At 38.2% G+C, this 20,359-nt stretch overlaps 1 protein-coding gene across 2 annotated transcripts; it reads left to right on the top strand.

Moving 5' to 3' along the window:
• The first annotated feature begins 3,419 nt into the window (after positions 1-3,419).
• On the top strand, positions 3,420-20,331 carry LOC134638797 (ectonucleoside triphosphate diphosphohydrolase 2-like). Of its 2 annotated transcripts, XM_063489697.1 has the most exons (9): positions 3,420-3,542; positions 7,262-7,379; positions 8,621-8,771; positions 8,883-9,042; positions 15,642-15,869; positions 16,380-16,652; positions 18,909-19,028; positions 19,329-19,463; positions 19,560-20,329. In XM_063489697.1, exons 1-9 carry the CDS (start codon positions 3,426-3,428, stop codon positions 19,764-19,766), a joined length of 1,509 nt encoding a protein of 502 aa, XP_063345767.1. In that variant the 5' UTR covers positions 3,420-3,425; the 3' UTR covers positions 19,767-20,329. The 2 variants fall into 2 exon arrangements, with proteins under 2 accessions (XP_063345767.1, XP_063345768.1); XM_063489698.1 differs by lacking the exons at positions 18,909-19,028; positions 19,329-19,463 and having other exon boundaries at positions 19,560-20,331.
• Positions 20,332-20,359: the final 28 nt, after the last annotated feature.

Raw genomic sequence — 20,359 nt, forward strand, 5'->3', positions numbered from 1 at the left:
TGTGATGGTATTTTAAATGTTTATTGTTGTTGTTACTGACAGTGAAACTAAATGTTGTCAGGTGACTCATGAAAAGGTCACCAACTTTGAATAAATGCACTATTGCATATCACACAACTACAACTCATACTTAAGTATACATGTATGGTTTTTCTCCTATTACCATGAGCCCTTGAAACTAATTAACTAACGGAAGAGTTGTAATATTGTGCAATCTGTATCTAAAGAAATTCCTGCACATAAGTCGAATCACACTAAATGCTATAAGAAGTCTGTACCTCGTCAAAGGTGCCTTTCAGTTATTAGACTGTGCCTCCCTCTAGTGGATGTCAAGAGTTAAGTTCTCCCTATTTATCTTCCAATGGGCCTGATCAATTCACTTACACTTTTGCATTACTTTACCTGACATTTAAGCCCGTCATGATCTTGGGTCTTTGATGAAACGTTTTTGCACTGCTTTTCCACAGAATGAACCTTTTAGGATTTCCTTACCTGCATAATTGAGCATGCATCAAGACTGTTTGAGCTTAGTTTTTCCCTCAGTTTAACTTTTCTCATGCTTTTGTGTCAATTCCTCTGTTTATTTCAGTCTTTCCCCATTTGTCTATTGCTTTTCTATTTCATGAAGCTGTTGCAGAAGGAGGAACCATCAACCTGACCTGTATATATGATGGTCTTATCAACAACATCCAGTGGTACCGACAATACCAAAGATCCAGACCAGAGTTCCTGCTCTACATCATGGAGGGAGGATCAGTTCATCAAACTGTGTCGGGTTTCTCAGCTCACACTGACCAAACTAAGAAAAGTGTGGATCTGGAGAGCTCCTCTGTTGCAGTGACAGACTCTGCTGTGTACTGCTGTGCTGTCAAGCCCACAGTGACGGGGAACACTAGAACTCTGTGTAAAAACGTTTGGAGCAAAGACAACAAAATACTCCACAACATCCACCAGAGGGAGCTACACACCTTTCTTATGATACAAACTAGAGTCATAACACACAGCTCTGATGAAGAGCCTTAGGAGTGAAGTTAATGTGACGTGAGCCTCATCCTCCTCCTGACTGCAGAAAACTGTTTGAATTCAATTCAATTCAATTTTATTTATATAGCACCAAATCACAACAAAAGTCGCCTCAAGGCACTTCATAATTTCTAGAAATGAGAGCTGCTCCATTCAAAGTGGGATGGATGCCGTCTCTCCTAACAAGACCAGGTTTCCTCCAGAAGGTTTGCCAATTATCTATGAAGCCCACATCGTTTCTGGGACACCACTCAGACAGCCAGCAATTTAAGGAGAACATGTGGCTAAACATGTCACTCCTGGTCTGATTGGGGAGGGGACCAGAGAAAACTACAGAGTCCGACATTGTTTTGGCAAAGTTACACACCAAATCCAGCTGTGAGCATCAGACCACTCACAGCTAAGTCCCAGCGAACATCACATTTCTCCTCTGGAAACATGGAAAAATTGGCTGTGATTTGGATCTTTTCAGTTCTCGTAGGTATGTATGTTTCTGACAGGAACACCTGAAATTCAAAGACATTTTTACAGCGTTACAGACCCAGTTTGGATTTTTTTTAAACAGCACCATACTGTTTTCTGCCTAATACACAGACGAGGTCATTTGTCACAACAATAGCAAATGTAATGCCACCAGTTTTTAAAAAAAGAGTTCAATATTCATTAAATAAAAACTTGTTTGATATAAAATATAATGCTACTTGGCCCTGGTTTGCCCTCATGGATGAGGTGATGGGACAAAGGCCTTCCATTAGGCCTCCTGCCTTAATTTCCTCTCTCCCTGAGGACACTCCAGGGCCAAACGCAGCAGTGGGTGACTAAAACAAAAGCAATGAGGAAGGGAAAAAACAAATATTTACAGTTGTTTACACAGGATTATCCGAAGTGACCAGTTCCTGGACCGTTTCTTTAACAACTGTAATAGATTACAGGAAGTCTCTGGCAATGTTGCTGAATCTGCCGAAGCAAGATCAGACATGGATGGGGTGCTGCAACTGAGACCTGCGGTTTGCCTTTTCTGCAAAGAGGGCTTTAGGATGCTTCCTCCCACTGTCCACTACATCGTCCATCCACAGGGTTTGCAGGGTTGGCTCAATCGACGGCCGCCACACCACTAAGATGTTTTCAGAATTATGCAAGCAGGAGATGGTGGATGCCATATTACTACTAGTATAATATTTGTAACTCTGTAGCAGACAACAGTTTGATAAAGTGCGATGTAAAAAAAGAAACCAAAAGATTAGATTCTTTAAGTTTCAAAGAGATTTAGTTTATATATTTTATATTATACAGTAAATGTATACGAGTGACCGGCAATAGTTCAGTCACTGAAATTATCCTTGAAACTAGCTACTCTTTTGTAGTTGCTGGCTCTCTGGAGTTTCTCCAAGGGACAGGAATTTCACATCCCAGTTCATGCATCCATAAGTGTCTTGGATAGCTGCTCCCTGTTCTGTGTTTTTCACATTTATTTATTAAAGTTTAAGCCTGAAGACTCGTGCTGACAGATTTCCACCAGCTCCTTTGTTTTGGCCACATTTACCTGCAGGTGGTTCACCTCAAACCACCTCACGAAGCGACCAATCCACACTTCCAATAATGGCCGTGTCATCAGAAAATTTCTGAAGGAGACAAATTTCTGTGACCTGCTGTCACCTGGATCTGGAGCTGTACTGTAAACAAACACTGAATATACTTAACAAACTAAAATAATTAAGTACATCAGTTCCATGGCTGGAAACTCTCGATATCCGAGCAGAGTAGTGGATCAGCAGGTTAAAGTTAGCTAAAAATCTCTAGTGATTTAAGCTACACTGCCTAATGTTTTTGACGATATTTAGAGAACAAATAAAATAAGCACACACTATAAGTCACAGCAGCTATTATCAGAATAGTTTGAACATGTGCTTTATTTAAGTTAAAGTGTGTTTGAAACTGCATCACGCATCTCTGCATCTGTTCTCTGCTGCAGCAACAAAGTCTTATTATTGATAAGAAACCAGCCTGTGTGAGAGAGACTGTAACCTGAGGACATCAACAACACTGGACATAACACCTGTTTTCATTCTATCAATAGAAAAGTTACAGAAATATTACATTTGAAGACAAATTCAGAAAACAATACTAAAACCCGCTATATGTGAAATTTGGGGGTGCTCGAGCGCCGGGGAAAAGGCAGTAAACTCCCCTATGAAGCTTTTGTCTTGTGCTTCCCATGAATGAAGCTCATATTCTATACACAGTGTTTCAACCACGTCTGAGTGCCCGTGTGGGCACAAGTTAGAGGAAGCGGGACTCCGTAACATGCGCGTAACACGCCAGGAGCTCACACGAAAGCCAGAGTTATTTAATGCGCCTTTACGCGGAACTGTTGGCGGCAAACATAAGCAGCAGAGTTCAGCATGGGTCTCCGGTGCTCCCAAACCGTACCGGCGGTTGTGCTAATCGTCGTGGCAGTTGTGGGGATTCTGTTGCTGGTCCTTCCAGCTAAAGAGATGGCGCTGCCTCCAGAAAACATGGTAAATATTATTCTAGACGCTATATATATATATATATATATATACTGAATCCATATGAAATCATTATCATTATTATTACAAACTATTTGAGTTCTTATGTATTACGGAAGTTAGTATCTTTTGTTCGAAATAAAAGATTTGGTTAAGATTAAAGGCCTTTAAGTTAAAATAATATAATAATGAGATACAATTTCATTAAGGCGCAGAACACCGTTCCAAATCTAGATCAGGATTTTGGTAATGGCTTAGCTGTGTACCCATTTAAATTTGGGTACACAGCTAAGCCAGATTTTAATATTAGTTTGAAAAATGTCAGATTTTCCTTTTAGAAGGCTCTGCGCAAAGGTGTGACTGAAAGTACAAGAAATCTAAACATGCACAGTTCATCCCATACTACGTTTTCTGCCATTATCATGTACCAGTCCAAGTAAGGAAATACAGAAGATCTTTATTTTAATACTTTATGTAAATTATACCACAGAGTTTACACTATGTGTAGAAAAAATTAGGATCCTAAAAGCCTGTCTCTGCTTTTGATACCTTTCAAAAATTTACTTTAGTTTGTATGTGTTGTCAACTGTAGTTCTTAGAGCAACAACTTTGTATGATAGGCCAAACTAGGCCAAAAGGTATTGAAACTGACAGATGTTTGTGGGATGTGTGTTGGTATACTGACAGAGAGAGAGTCTTTGCACAGTGAAAAATGAGCTGCCTCATTTAAAGCTGCTCAGTGCTTGTCTACATCTGAGCTAAATGCTCGTAATTTAACATCCAGCTCTGAATGCATTTCCTGACAATGGTTTGCAAGAGGAAGTGACACAGAATACCCTGAACGAGTCAAGACAAAGAGTGTGACATAAAAGAAGTGGTTTGTTTTATTTGATAGTTATTCTGTGCTAATTGCCCGTGGGCTTTTCATTTTGTTCATCTCACAGACAATTTGAAATCTTTTAAAGGGCACCACAACATAGGTATTCAGAAATAAGTCTCATGAAACAAGTCTGCTTTGATTTGGTCACTTCAAAAGAGTACACATACATGAGAAAAAAGAAGCAGTAAATCTGCACAAAAATGGCGACTGTTGCAAACTTGTCATGTTATAGGTTTTAACCACATCCCGTAAAAACCTCACTTAAAGTTCAGTAAGTGGAAAATAACACCACCTTCACACATTGGAGTGGTTGCAACTATCAAAATGAGTAGGTTAATGTGCAAAAAAGTTGCAGTTTGCAGCAGTATCAACTCAATATCATGCAAAGCATGTAATAGACACACCGGTCCACTTTGTAAATGAGAAATGGACTGGTTCTTACAGTGCTTTTCTACTCTGAGCACTCAAAGCACTTAACACAACTTGCCTCATTCACACAGGCACCTGCTCTACCACATGAGCTACCACAATTCATGCTTTGCCTCTCCAAAGTGTGAAATGGCTATGATTGCAGACGTTGACAATACAGACCATACACACATCAGGCCACTAATTCTTAAGCTACTGCACGACTGAAAAATTTGATACCTCAAGGAGAATTGCTCTTCATGAGACAACAATGTATTGTTTTCAATTAGAAATGACCACAATTTTAAATGACATGTAATAAATCAAATCAAAATTTATTTATATAGCACATATTAAAACAACAGTGTTGACCATAGTGCTTCACAGTCAGTAAAAGCATGAGACAAGTAAAACAAACAATAAAAGAGGACAACAAACAATAGGTAACAACACAACAAGCTAGACCAGCCAACTAGACAGAATCAAAAGCCAAAGTAAAAAAATAAGTTTTAAGACGTGATTTAAAAGACTGGATAGACTCGGCAGTACGAATATGAACAGGGAGGTTATTCCAGAGTCTAGGTGCCACGGATGCAAAGGCCCGGTCACCTCTCGACTTCATTCGAGACCTAGGTTGTGCTAGGAGCCTGTGATTGGACGATCTAAGTGCTCTGTTGGGATTGTATAAGTGGAGTAGTTCAGAAAGATAGCTGGGCGCTAAATTATTCAGAATATTAAAAGTGAACAAAAGAATTTTAAAATCTATGCGATATTTAACAGGGAGCCAATGTAATTTGGCTAAAATTGGAGTTATGTGTTCATGGATTCTCGTACCTGTTAAAAGACGCGCAGCTGCATTTTGAATTAACTGAAGCCGGCAAAGAGAAGAGTGTTGGAGGCCCGAGTAGAGGGAGTTACAGTAGTCCAATCTGGATGTAATAAATGCGTGGATAAGCTTTTCAAGGTCCTTTAAAGGAAGGAACGGCTTTGCTTTGGAAATCTGACGCAACTGGTAAAAGCTGTTTTTTACCACAGTGGAGACCTGTTTCTCAAGTTTAAAAGAGCCATCCAGGAACACCCCGAGGTTTCTTACAGTGAGAGAGAGATGGCTAGCGAGAGGGCCTAGGGCATCTGCTAACTGGTCTAGCGGAGTGTGACTACCAAAGACTATGATTTCGGTCTTATTTTCGTTCAATGTAAGAAAATTATGCGATAGCCAAATTTTAACTTCATGCAAACAGTTGAACAGAGTAATAAGTCATACAATACTAATGTAATAAGTCATATTTATGCTGTTATATAGCTACAAATAATGCTAATAAAAAATTACACACTAAAGATAAAGAAATATTTAAGAAAAGGTCAACAAAAAATCCATCCATCCATCCTACAGGCAATTTAGTGTTTCCAATTAACCTAACTCTGTAAACAAAACAAAAAACAACAACAAAAAAATGTTTATAAAAAAACAAAGATAGAAATAAACTGTCTTGATGCTTGCTCAGTCATCCAGGTAAGTAAATGCCAAAGGTTGATTCTGTTCATCTGGGTGTAGCATTTTCAATGGGAGAAACGTTTTGTTACTCATCCAAGTGACATTGAAAACGTTACGTGCAGATGAACAGAATCAACCTTTGGGATAGTAATAACATTTTTTTTTCTTTTTCTTTTAATAATCATTAAAAATATATTTAATTGTACTAATTGAGTGTAACATTAAAATGTTACATTGTTTTGTACTTGTACTGTAAATGTTTTGTTCCTTTTTTCCTTTTCTTTTTATATTTTTCCTTCTATTTTCGTTTTTTCCCTGAATTGATTATTTACATATTCTGAAAAAAACATTTCTTAATTGTGTAATCCAGTCACTGCACCACGGTTATTTACCAATAACAAACCAAAGTTGGGCGATATGAGAGGAGACACTTGTCTTCAGGGAAGAGTGTCTGTAGTTCAATACAAATTTATTCTGGGTGATCATGTTTATTGTTTGATCAAATATTTTATCCTAATGGGATTTGTCTATTTTAGATGCTAAATCCTCCATTCCCAGGACACAAGGGCTTACCGAGTGATTTCATGAGGATATAAATAATGTGAATTATGCTGTTACCTTCACAGTCACCAGATCTCAACCTGGCTTAACACACATTAGAGATTTAGGACGTATGCATTATGCAGTTTTCTGCGTAATATGTTCTATCCCATCAGAAGCTGTTATTGACAAACATCATGGTCTAAAACTTTAGAGCATTATATATATATTTATGATATATGTATAATTGTGATATATCTGTGATTCATGTGTATATTGGAAGAGCAGATGGATGATTGTTAAGTCATTAGAGGGTCACAGAGATAGCTTACAAATACCTGATGAAGTTAGGAGGCTTACCTCTGCCTGTGGTCACCTAATATACTGTATATCTGTCTCTTTCAGTATGGAATTGTTCTGGATGCAGGCTCATCCCACACCTCCATGTATATCTACAAATGGCCGGCTGACAAGCAAAACAATACCGGCATCGTTACCCAGCTCAAGGAGTGTCATGTAGAAGGTGAGTCCATTTGCATTGTTCAAGACAAAGTTGATCAAATGAGAACTCAATCATTACTTTAACTCATGGTTTGAGTGGTAGATGTGGGCAACAGCTTATACTCAGGATGAAATCTAATTTTTAGTTTCTAAAAGTATAATGAGAGGCAGAGTCTTCAGCTATCAGGCCTCTCTCTCACACGTACGGTTACATTGTAACCTTGGTTCTCTGAGTGAGAAACTATCTCTCCACTCCTTTACATATTCCATATGTATGGGGTAACTCTTAAAGACACCCCGCAAGGAGACAGCACAGCCGAAAACCCAGAGTGAAAGTGTACCAAAAGAACAATTTTCAAATGTACATATATACATGCCACCCCGGTCAAGGCCACGCCAGACGCAAAGGCCGAGCCAGTAGGCGGAGGCTTCAGTCTGCCAGATGCAAGACTTACCTGAGCGAGTCCTGCAAGATGCAAGGACCGCAACTGAGCGGCCACTCATGGTCAGCCCTCAAGTTGCTAGGCTGACCGAGGAACAACGGCTACTGCTGATAGGCACCCAGCACCCAAAAGATGGGCTGGCTGCCACGTTCAAGCGATAAAACTGCGTAAAGGTGGTAGCTGAGGACCATGTTGCCGCCGCACATGACCCAAGAGGTGGCCACCCCACGGGTCAAGTGGGCCTGCACACCCGAGGGAAGGGGAGCTTCCACCCCCTTCCCATCCGGCAATCACCTGCAACACTCACTGTGGACCGATAGTGCCTGGAGTTCACCAACTCTTGGAGATATGATAGAGAACCGTGCTTTAGGTGCTCAGAGTAGAAAGAAGCAGATCATTTACCAATGTTCAATTACAGATCACAAATATTTCTCAAATAGTTGCTAAGCAATACCAAAACTATTTATAGAAATGTTGCTGGTGTTAAGTGGAAAATGTTTGCAAGCCTCTAGAACTGACCATTTAACCCCAGAAGGTTCCACTGGTGAGGACACTCTCAGTTTCACTTCCACAATATCACCCTATAGAAAAATATCCAGTGCCGTTAAGGATATTCAAATTGTATGTGTTGTGTAAGACTTAAGTGGTCCACTTCCTCACCAGACATTCTTTGCTAACTTAGTAAGTACCAGCTGTTCCCCTTTTATTGACCTTGTTATCAATGTTTCCTTAGAAACACCAGTGGATGACTCCAAGACAAGAAAGTGCAGCCTTAGATCAGGTTCTTAAACAATTAGAGTTCCTTTTTCTTCTTGTCCAGGTGGTGGGATATCCAGCTATGCAGACAACCCTAGTGGTGCAGCAAAGAGTCTCGAGAAGTGCTTGGAACAAGCTTTGACGTATATCCCCAAATTCAGACACCATCAAACTCCACTCTGTTTGGGAGCGACTGCAGGCATGAGGCTCCTGAGGTTAGTAGTAGTGGTTAATAATTCACCACAAACTTCATCAGTGATTAATATCTGTATTGAAATGAATTCAGAAAGTCTTACAATTGTTTCATTTAACCAATGTATTGATAGCATCACCAATGCCTCAAAGTCCCAGCGTGTAATGAAGGAAGTGGAAAACAAACTGCAGTCCTACCCTTTCAAATTCAAAGAGTCAATCATTCTGAGCGGGCAGGCAGAGGGGGTATTTGGCTGGGTCACTGTTAACTACTTACTGGAAAACTTTGTTAAGGTAAGTGCTGTCTCTTTGATGAATTTCTGCTTTTTCTGTTAACATGCAAGGCAGCTGGATAGCAGAGTGCACTGCCTCACAAACTAATATGACTAAAACTGAAAGGGTCAATGTCTTTAAAGATAAACTTAAATAGTAGCTTCTGATTAAAAGATTAATTTATAATCACATAGATGATTTTATTGTTATTGTTATTATTTGTTTTGGACATAGCCCATATCTGTACATACACTGAACAAAAATATAAACGCAACACCTTTGATTTTGCTCCCATTTTCATGAGCTGAACTTAAAGATCTGAAACATTTTCTACATACACAAATGACCCATTACTATCAAATATTGTTCACAAATCTGTCTAAATCTGTGTTAGTGAGAACTTCTCGTTTGCCGAGATAATCCATCCCACCTCACAGGTGTGGCATGTCAAGGTGCTGATTAGATAGCATGAATATTGCACAGGTGTGCTTTAGACTGCCCCCTTGCAATATGGGGCCGTGCATTATCATGCTGTAACATGAAAGGTTCTCACTAACACAGATTTAGACAGATTTGGGGAACAATATTAGATAGTAATGGGTCCTTTGTGTATGTAGAAAATGTTTCAGATCTTTAAGTTCAGCTCATGAAAAATGGGAGCAAAAACAAAAGTGTTGCATTTATAATTTTGTTCAGTGTAAAACCAATGTCAGGTGTGGGGTGAGAATGTGAGGACCGAAGTGGAGGCAGGGTGCATTTAACAAAAGTCTTACATCAAAATGACAAAAAAAAAAAAAGACAAATCACAAAAATAAATAGAAACTGAAACGTACTAAACAGAGAAGAAACATTCCAAATAGGAAATACTGTAGCAGGCTTACACAGGGAGATCAAAGAAGAGACACTCTGACAGAGGACTGCAGCAAACAGACAATATATACAGACAAGGGTAATTGGGCAGGATAGAAACACCAGGGAACACAGCTGGAACTCATCGAGGAAATGACACTGGGGAAGGTAAACTGGACACTTTGCATGCAAGACAAAGGCTGTATCCCAATTCAGGGTCTGCAGCCTTAAAGTACGCAGCCTCAACGGTCCTCAAGGGCCGCGTACTCAAAGACCGCTAAGGCCGGAAGTGCGAGGCTTGTGAAATGGGACGGTCTAGCCTCCGTCGCGCTGCCCAGGTTGCCTAGCAACCATGATAGCTGGAAACGTGTGGTTGACAGAAATGAAGGAGAACATATTTTGTTCGTTTGTTTGTTTCTACATGAGCTTTGTGTGATTTGATAAGTATCTGAGGCTGAGACCACAGGACTGTAAAAACATGATTGCTGGGCTTCATTTCTGTACTGAACAGTCATTTCAAGATTAGCTAGTAAATAACAATTAGTTAATGTTGTTCATGAGACTAAAGTCAGTGTAAATATGAGATGGCCAATATTATAGTTATTATATTAATCATTATAAGTTATTACAGCAGTGAATTTGAACTCTCAAATCAAATCACTTCTATTGTCACATCACATGTGCAGGTACACTGGTACAGCACATGTGAGTGAACTCTGTGTCAAATACTGAGCTTCAGTAAAGATTCAAGTTGCAGTTATTTATATGTCCTATCACCTTAAATCTTCACTCAAAGACAAGAATCTTTTACAGTGTATATATAGGTGTATTATATATATAAGAGACAAATGTTGTTCTTTCAGTATGTTGGCATTACTAAATTTGGCTCAATGCTTACATATATGTGTAAAAAGAAAATGTACAAGCTGTGATAACTGTTTCTGATAGAACGAAGAGTAGACTGATATATTAAATATTCCTTTATTGGGTGAGAAAATCAGACCATGTCATAACTGCTTTAAGTCACACAGAATAGATATCAGAGCCTTAAACAGGCTGACTTCTGCTAAATGGGTCAAACTGGGCAGAAAGTATACAAACACATAACATCCTTATAGAATATGATGTAACACTATAGATCAACTTAGCTCAGAATATATAAAGCATATAAACAATTACAACAATATGATGCAACAAACACAGCAGTACTACTAATCCAAAATACTCAAAGCTTCATAGAACTGAAACAAACATTTATTTTTAGCTCCATTCTGCTGCTGATACATACTTTAGGTTTCTGAATATTAAACTTGTTGCTGCCTTTCATAGTGTGTAACTTGAAGGCCCTGAGTACTTTCTCCGACACTGAAAACACTGGAATGATAACATTATTTGAACATTACCTAATAAGACTGATTCAGGACAGACAATTAGTTATTTTAAACTTTCCTAGCAGTCCTTCACAAACAGGGAACAGTCTGTCTATTCTCTCCATCTGTCAGCTGCTGCTGGCTCTTCCTCCTCCTCTTCCTCACACACGGCTGAGTTTGTCCTGGTGGATCATCAGGTGTACAAAGCCTCACAGATGATGTGCAGCAGTGGGTCCCTCAGTCTGTCCTCACTCTGGACACTTGCAGTTGTCACACATGGAAATCAAATGTGTGATAAGCTGCAGGATTCAAACACAAGTGTAACTTATAAATACATGTTCATACTTTTATTCCACAATCAGAGAGAAAGAAACAGAGAGAGAGTGCAGGACAGACAGACAGGTGACAGTCTCAGGTGTATACACTGCTACAAAACAGCACAAGAGAAGGAGGATTTAGTGTTTGTGTTATTACGAGTGCTAAACAAGAAGAGTTCCCAGATGGTACAGTGGACACATGTGTGACTCCTGTGATTAAAGCATCTTTCTTTCAGCTTAACGAGTGAACCGTCAGCTCGTTCAAACGCACGTTAAAGTCCGTTTGGCTCGACACCACCGAACAGAGGCAGCAATATAACATAGCTAACATTAACAGTGCAGTGAATCCTGCTTGTGCCGTGATATTCAGGACTGCAAACCGAGCAGCATCACTGACTTTCAGCTTGTTGTGTTTGTGGATATATGACTGACTTTAATTATCTACAAAATCATCACATTCTCTGTAAGATTAAGGTCAGCTATTGTATTATTATATTTTAGGGGCTTTAAAACCAAGTAAACGCTGAAAGTACAAACATCGCTAATGGCAAATAACTTTGCCGACATGTGGCCAACAGTAATGTTTTAATGTTCTTCGTTATTAAACATTTGCACATAAATAAGTGACATAATATTCAGTACTTACGTTTAACAGTTTACTCTTCGGCCGCTACGCTTCTGCCGTCTGCGGCAAAATTATCCACACCGACTGCCGCGCTATGAATTGTGGGATATGTCGGGCCGCGAAGTCTACACCGCCATAGCCTTAAAATTCAGGGAAATGAAGGACGCATTTGAGGGCCGCATTTCGAGCAGCCTTTGAATTGGGACAGCCTTCGGCGCGCCGCTGTGACGTAATCGGCCTTAAAATGCAGCCTTTAAGGCTGCAGACCCTGAATTGGGATACAGCCAAAGATTGCCAATAAAACAAGAAATCACCAACACTGAAACACGGACTCAACATGCAAACTTGACAGTAACAAAATGGTAAACCAACACAAAGACAAAACTGACTTGACATGGAAAACACTAAAGAACAAACACAGAGGTGAGACTAAGGACTGGATGGCTAAAGGAAACTAATAAACCTAAAGTCATTTATGACAACACTAGAGACATGAAATAATACAGGGGCCAGAAAACTAATAAGCACAATCAAACCAAAATATAATTCATAATTCAAAACCATATACCGTACTGTGCAAAAGTCTTAAGCCACGAACAACTGCCCTTTCTTTTGAAGGCCTTTAAAGTTTTTAAGCCACTTAACACTGACCTATGAACCATTCGAGCATTAAATATATATAACTCATGGGATTAACCAGTGTTGTGCCTACATGGACAGTTTTAAGCACTTCTTTAAGCATTTTGTTACTAGCAGCTTTTCACAAAAACACACTTTGTTCCTATCTTTTGTTCCAAACTGTTATGGCAAATACCATAATAACACAGTTTGACTTGCACAAAATGTTATTACTGCACCAGCAAAGTAATTCCCGAAGAACCTGGCATAAACCAATAAAATAATGCAATTTAATTCAATTCCATTTATTCATATAGCACCAAATCACAACAACATTTGCCTCAATGTGTTGTAAAGTTGTAAGGTCAAGACGTGTTAGGAGTGTGCTGTTAACAATATCTGAGGATACTAAAGACTAAAGTAGTGGTATGCCTAAAAACCTATTTATATAGCAGATGAACAGTATCTGAAAGTGATGTACTTAAGAAATACAAAGAAACTGACCATAACTATAACAGAGAAGGAATGGTTTAGTATCTGTGAAATACAACACAGTACAACGAATTTGAGGTTGTGGAGGGAATTTTGCTGGAAAAATTTGACGCGTTTTTTCATTACACCCAAAGTTAAAAGTAAACAGATCTCAAGTCCACCGAAATGTTGGAGACTGTGTGGAGAAACAGAAGCTGATTACCCACATATATTTTGGAAGTGCATAAAAATAAAAAAGTATTGGGAAGACCTTAAAATGACCATGGATAATATTCTGGGTTATGCACTCCCAAACACCTGTCAAGTGATGTACCTTGGAAACATAAAGGAACTGGTATAAAAGGAGGACATGTATCTAGTAAAAATAATCCCAGCCGCAACAAAGAAAGCAATCACAAAGAACTGGTTACACCCAGACCCTCCCACTCAACAAGATTGGATTAGGATTGTAGAAGGTATCTCAGAAATTACATTCAACATTAGACTGATGGGGTGTAAGTATGATAGACAATGGAGGAAGTGGAAAACATTTTTAAGTGGCACCAAAAACACGACATAAAAAGAGATTTGCATGTGATAGAAGGTGGGGAAAGAAATGTAAACTCCAGACTGTTTGTTTGTTTGTAATTTTCTTTACTGTATTGTTTTCAATACTAACTAAAGCTAATAAAAATTAAAGTTGCAAAAAAGAAATACAAAGCCATTACAAGCCATTCTTAAAGAAGGGTAAGAGGGAAAAAAGATGAGGTGTGTCACATTGCACAAGATCTGGAATGAAAAATAGGAGCAACAGGTCTGATGGAGTAATCAATCAAAAGTTGAAATTTCTAGAAAGGGACTAATAACAGCCATCACCTAAAGAAGAGTTTTTATATTGTCCTTTTATTGTCCTTTTATTGTTTTATTGTCTATTGTCCTATTCCTGAAGACTACTTATAGAAATTACAAAAAAGCTATCCTAAGAGATTTCAGGCTGTACTGATGATTAAAGATAGTCATCCTAAGTATTAATGCTCAAGCCTGTTAGAATTGTTTGTTTTAGCCTATATATGTTTCAGTAAATCGCTTCACCTATTTTCCAAGTTAGATATTTATTAGTTAAACTGACTTATTAACTAATAATTTTACTTGTACTTAGCTGAGTAACTTGTTTGTGACTGTTAACTTACTTACAGTGAGTATTATTAACAACATAATGAAAACTGAGTTCAGGATCTAGTTAACATTTTTAATTAAGCACCATGTTAGAAATGTGATGGATTGACTGGTGTACATGAAGATGCCAAGTGCTGGAAGCGTCCCAGTTGAAAATTACATGTAGGTATTTTATGACGCATGAGTTGCATGTTTAGGTGGGGATGTGGCCACCTTTTCCATTTACAAGTGAAGCCAAACAGCTATTTTAGATTGCAAGATGCATCCCTGTATGAGTGTTGAACTGGGATTCTCTACCTCCCTCCAACACTTAAGTTCAGTCAAGTTTAGTTAATTCAATTCATGCATTCATTATGAGAACTGCTTCTTTTGCAATTACAAAAAAGGGGAATGCTTCCACTCACAACAGTCTGCCATTTCAGACACAAAATCAAGAATTTTTTAATTGTTAAATTCAGCACAATTTGCAGGAAATGATGTGCTGCAGCTTACAAAATTTTCATGATTAATTTAAATATTCAAAAATGTTATGGTCTACAAGAGAAACTCCTACACATACATATAAAATTAGTACAGCCCCCGGGTACACTATTCAGCTTGAACTGTGCCTCTTTAGTAATATAGACAGTACTTTTTCTTGATGACCAGAAAGATTATGGTCCATTAGTAAATCTACTCCCTAATGTTGGGTAGGAATAAGTGTACATCAAGTGTGAGATGAATACTGTAATTTTAACAGTTATTAAAGAACGGATACCATTACCACAAGGGCGGGTACTGGAACAGTTTCTTGGTTTAGGACACAAACACTAACACACAAAATATACCCGAGGCTAATTGTAATGAGAAATTTTACACAATGGTGACACTAGATCAAACATTATGGGAATATTCTAGAAATATATTAGTGTCCATAATCTAGAAAAGATGAATTCCTATTAGATCTATAGCACTATAGCTATTCCACTGAAATACATTGGACTTACTGGTAGCTGCTGGGAGCATAGAAATACACTGGTAATTGACTAAGTGATGTTATTACTGCAACATGGTTGCATGACTAAATTTCTCTTACAGTTTTAGAGCATTAGAGTGCTTTGGTCATTTTTCTCTAAACGTTTTCATTGAATGTTATTGGTTGATTCTAAGTGATTCTAATTTCACTGTGGTGTCATGTCCTTTGTTATTACCCAGTATGGTTTTGTAGGTCACTGGATGAATCCAGGCAGAGAGACAATTGGAGCTTTGGATTTAGGAGGAGCATCTACTCAGATTACCTTTGAGACCTCTGAAAAGGTGGAGAATGAAAGTAACACAATGGAGTTGAAGCTTTTTGGAAACACCTACAGACTATACACCCAGAGCTTCCTATGCTACGGCCAAGACCAGTATTTAAGGAAACTGCTGGCTCATCTCATTAAGGTACTGTTCAACAAGTTAAAAGACTCTAACTGTTAATGGCAACCATTTCAATTGTAATAATCCCTGTTTGTTATAATGATTCTGTATCTTCTCAACAACTGAGAAGTTCAAATAGCAAGATCATATAAAACAGCATATGTAAACATTTTATTGTCTTGCTGCAGTCCTACTAAGCAATAAGGATGTTTGAAACACATCTCCATTAAGCTTACTAAATGGATTAAGTTCACATTTGACACATTTTGGGATCATATTGTTACATTCTTGTTAAGAGAGAGATGAAAGCTTGCCATAAAGATTGGACAGGAGAACTGCTAGCTTGTTAACCAAATTAAATAACCAGCCTTTACCATTTTTAGGAAAATCAGAGTTGTTGCTACGAGGAACCTTAGAACAATGCAGTGTCTGTGTTATGATTGGCTTTTATAGCTTCAATATGGTGAAATGATCTTTGTGAAAAAAATTGTTAAAAAATCTTTTCTAATAAAATTTTAATCTTCTAACTTTAAGGATAACTATCCAAAGAGCACAGTGTTGCACCCCTGCTATCCAAAGCAGTTCAACGAATCTGTCATCCTGGGGAAGGACGTCTTTGATTCTCCGTGTACTGTGGACTCCAAACCAGACAAGATTGACCTGGAAAGGAATGTAAACGTTGTGGGCACAGGAGACTACCAAAAATGCTTAGAGACTGTAAAGAAGATGTTCTCCTTTGAGAGTTGCAAATACTCCAAGTGCTCCTTTAATGGAGTCTTTCAGCCCAGCTTGAGAGGAAGATTCATGGTGAGAGGCTTTTAGATGTTGTCTAAAATATCCTATATTGAGGCAAAAAAGCATAGAAGCATAACGTAGACTCAGTTTTGGGTATCATTTTTAATTCTTTGTTCTTGGATTGCTCATTGTATTGATTACAGTGAGTTTTTTTTTTAGTTCTTAAGTTCTAATTCTACTGTTTTTCCCACACAATTATTAGCATTCATAATTCATAGAAAAGAAGCTCTAGGTCACCTGGGTTTTTGTGTGCATGTTTTCTGAGTGATCAGTTAAAACCTATGCATGGTAGGTTAATTGAGATATCTTAACCTGCTGTTAGTATGAATGTGATGCTGAGTAGCTTCCTCCCCGCTCTCTGATGGAGTGGCGACCTATCCAGCATGTACCGTGCCTCTTTTCTTTTTTCATCTAGGATAATCTCAATGATCCCCTGGAACCCTCCATCCAAACACCTTCACAAAGCACTGTTAAAATATTCAACAGGTTTATTTACAGATTGTTGGAGTAAAATTGCTATCTTTGAATCGGAGGTTAAGAGACAGAGATAATACAGGCTGTCCAATGGCAGACACACTGTCAACAGAAAACATGCCCACAGACAGACACACACAAACACAGACGGGAAAGAAAAGAAAGAGAGAGTCAGTGGTAGTATGGTAGTAATTGCATCAAACAGCTATGCAACCAGACCCTGGAATGTTCATTAGTGAACAACCACCAACTTTAAAGATATGGAACGAGTGAATTGCTTCCTATGTGGACACAGTTTGAAACCTTCCAGGAGATGGTTACACTGAAATCGTCACGTGTATGAAAGCTCTCTGGTAGATATTTTGAATCCCTTATACACACTTTCTGCAATTTTTGCCTAAGAGACTTACTCCCACACAAAAAGTTATACAGACAAGCATACAAGACTTAAAGAGCTGGAAAGTTTCAAGAAAACGTTTGGATAAAATCACAGGAATCCGGCATTCACTTTATTACATATCAGTCACTCTGTCGCTGCTATTGACTATGTTGCCTCTATTCCATGTGCAATATTTTGGTCTTCCCCTTTTTCTGTGCAATATTTTGTTCTCTGTGCAATATTCTGGCACATGTGCAATTACCATCCCCATCCTAAATGACCAATGACCTCCCTTCCACCCTTATCTATATATTATATTACTGCCCTTATACACACACCCACAATGTTTCTGTGACTCATACACCGTGTATATATATAGAGAGAGAATATTATATATTAGTTAGATATATATTCTTATTTGTATATTGTTTTCTTTACTTTTTTTTTAAAATAGACTTTTGCACTTTGTGGTCTTGCTACCTAATTTTGATGTGCAAGAAACTGTACAATGACAATAAAAAAAAGTTCGAAGTTCAGATACAACACCTCTTTTACCAGTGAAATGTGGGCCCACTGGTGGACGATGAAGGTACTGCAGGTGCGCCACAGTAATAACAGAAGATAAATCTGAAATTACTCACAAGCATATACAATTAAATATTTAAATAAATGTATTTATCTATATGAAATTAATTAAACTGATAATATGAAGTGATTAGTTTGCAATATGGCTCATTGCTCTGACCTAAATATATGGCTCTTGTTTTGAAGTTTGTGCCCTAGTGGTTGGCTCGGTCCCACATTGGCCTTAATACTGATTTATGCATATGACTGGACAGCATTAACAATTAATAGCCAACAGCCTGTATTCCTTATGTTTTGTAATGCATTTTATTCAAGAAAATACATCACTTTCTCCTGGATTAGGGTGAAGACTTAAGATTTAGTGTGCCCTATGAGATTTTTTTGTTTTTTTTAAGTGGGCCGCAGCAATCTTGACTTTGGGAATGGCCAGGTTTTTAATCTTGACAAAGCAGTAGAAATCAGTGTTCTAGTCAGTAATTCCTCAGTTCCAGATCAATAATAGTGTAGTATGCTCTTCACTGAATGAGCACTAATTTTTGTTTTTTCTGATATCCTTTCTTCTTTACACACACACACACACACACATGCGCGCACGCACGCACACACACTCCCACATACATTGATTGATTGATGATTGAAAATACTCCTAAACACTAAAAATGGAATGCATTACAGGCATTTGTATCAGGACCTAATGGATTGTACTAATGCTTCCTTCGTGGTTACAGATCACATTTTTAATTCTGTCTTCAAAAACAGATTGAAATTCAGTCGAAGCAGTAGGGGGATACTTAACCTTCATCCATTGCACTATTCTTTCTTCTCCACAGGCATTCTCTGCTTTCTACTTCACTCACAAATACATCTCTACCCTCACCAACATGGATATGACGTCTCCTAATCAAACCGCAGAGGCTGTCCGGCACGTCTGCAGCATGAGCATCTCTGAGGTACTGTCCATAAAGACTTTGAGACGTGTTGATTTGTAAATCCAGCAAACAAGCCACCAATTCTTCATCATGTTACTTGAAGGCTCTAAAGTGACTGTCGACATATATCTACATATATTATCTATCATATATCTATCAATATCTCTGTTTCTACACTCGTTTTTATGAGTGCTTGATGTTTGTTGTATATTTCCGGCTTTGACAACTCAATTTCTCTCTGGGATTGATAAAATCTCTCTGATTCTGACGAGCTTTAAATAACATAATACAAAACCTCACACATTGTATTTTCACTTATAGATGACGAATAGGACAAAGCAGGATAAGAAATACATGAAGAATGTCTGTGCCGTCTCCAATTTCGTCCAGGTGCTCTTAACACAGGGCTACCATTTTAATGAGGTTTCCCTTCCTTCTATTTCTTTTGAAAAAAAGGTGAGAGGTGAAACGAAATGATTTGCTGGAATGAAAAAACTGATAGAATCGACTATATGATGTGATATCACTGCACCTCTTCTTGTGTTTCTGTAGGCCGGAGGAGCATCTGTAGGCTGGGCTTTGGGTTACATGCTAAACCTGACCAATCTAGTTCCAGCCGAAAATCCTGTAGTGATGAAGGCCCTGCCCATAGGGCCCTGGAAAGGCATCCTCTTCCTCTCCATCATCCTCATCTTCTTTGCACTGGGATACCTTCTCTTTGTCTACAGAAAAACACAGGCTAATGAAGGAATGGTTTGAGACCAAAGATAGCCAAGTTGAAGTAAATTTCTCTCAGGCAAAAAACCTTCAGTACACACCTTTTTAATGTTGGCTTTTTATATTATGTAGCAAAAATCATTCTTAAAGTAAAGCTTGCCCTATACAATTTTTGCTTTAGATTCACAAATTTCAGTAAATGTTCAGCTTACTCATGTCAGTGTGCACAAAATCCAAAATAAATGGGATCGTTTTTTAAATGTTCCAGACTCAATGTGCAATACAATACCACTTGTGATTAACTTGTCATTATTTAGCACTTTTCTAGTTTGAATGAGCACTGAAAGTAGCTTTTACTACAAGCTATAGTACATAAACCCATTCACACACACATTCAGGCAGTCTATGAATGCATTTTCTATCACACACTCATACTACCTCTGAACAAATCAGGGACAATTTAAGGTTCAATATAGAAGAACTGTGGCATACATACTCTAAGACACCACTAACAGCTGATGTGTCGTTCAAAATAGCCATGTGCTAAGTGAAGGCTTTTGAAAAAAAGTTGTTAGTTGTTTTGATGGAGTAAAACTTTTCAAATATGTTCAAACTTTTTTGTATGAGTCTGCAAA

Source organism: Pelmatolapia mariae, linkage group LG12, assembly GCF_036321145.2.
Source record: "Pelmatolapia mariae isolate MD_Pm_ZW linkage group LG12, Pm_UMD_F_2, whole genome shotgun sequence".
Classification (NCBI taxonomy): Eukaryota; Metazoa; Chordata; class Actinopteri; order Cichliformes; family Cichlidae; genus Pelmatolapia; species Pelmatolapia mariae.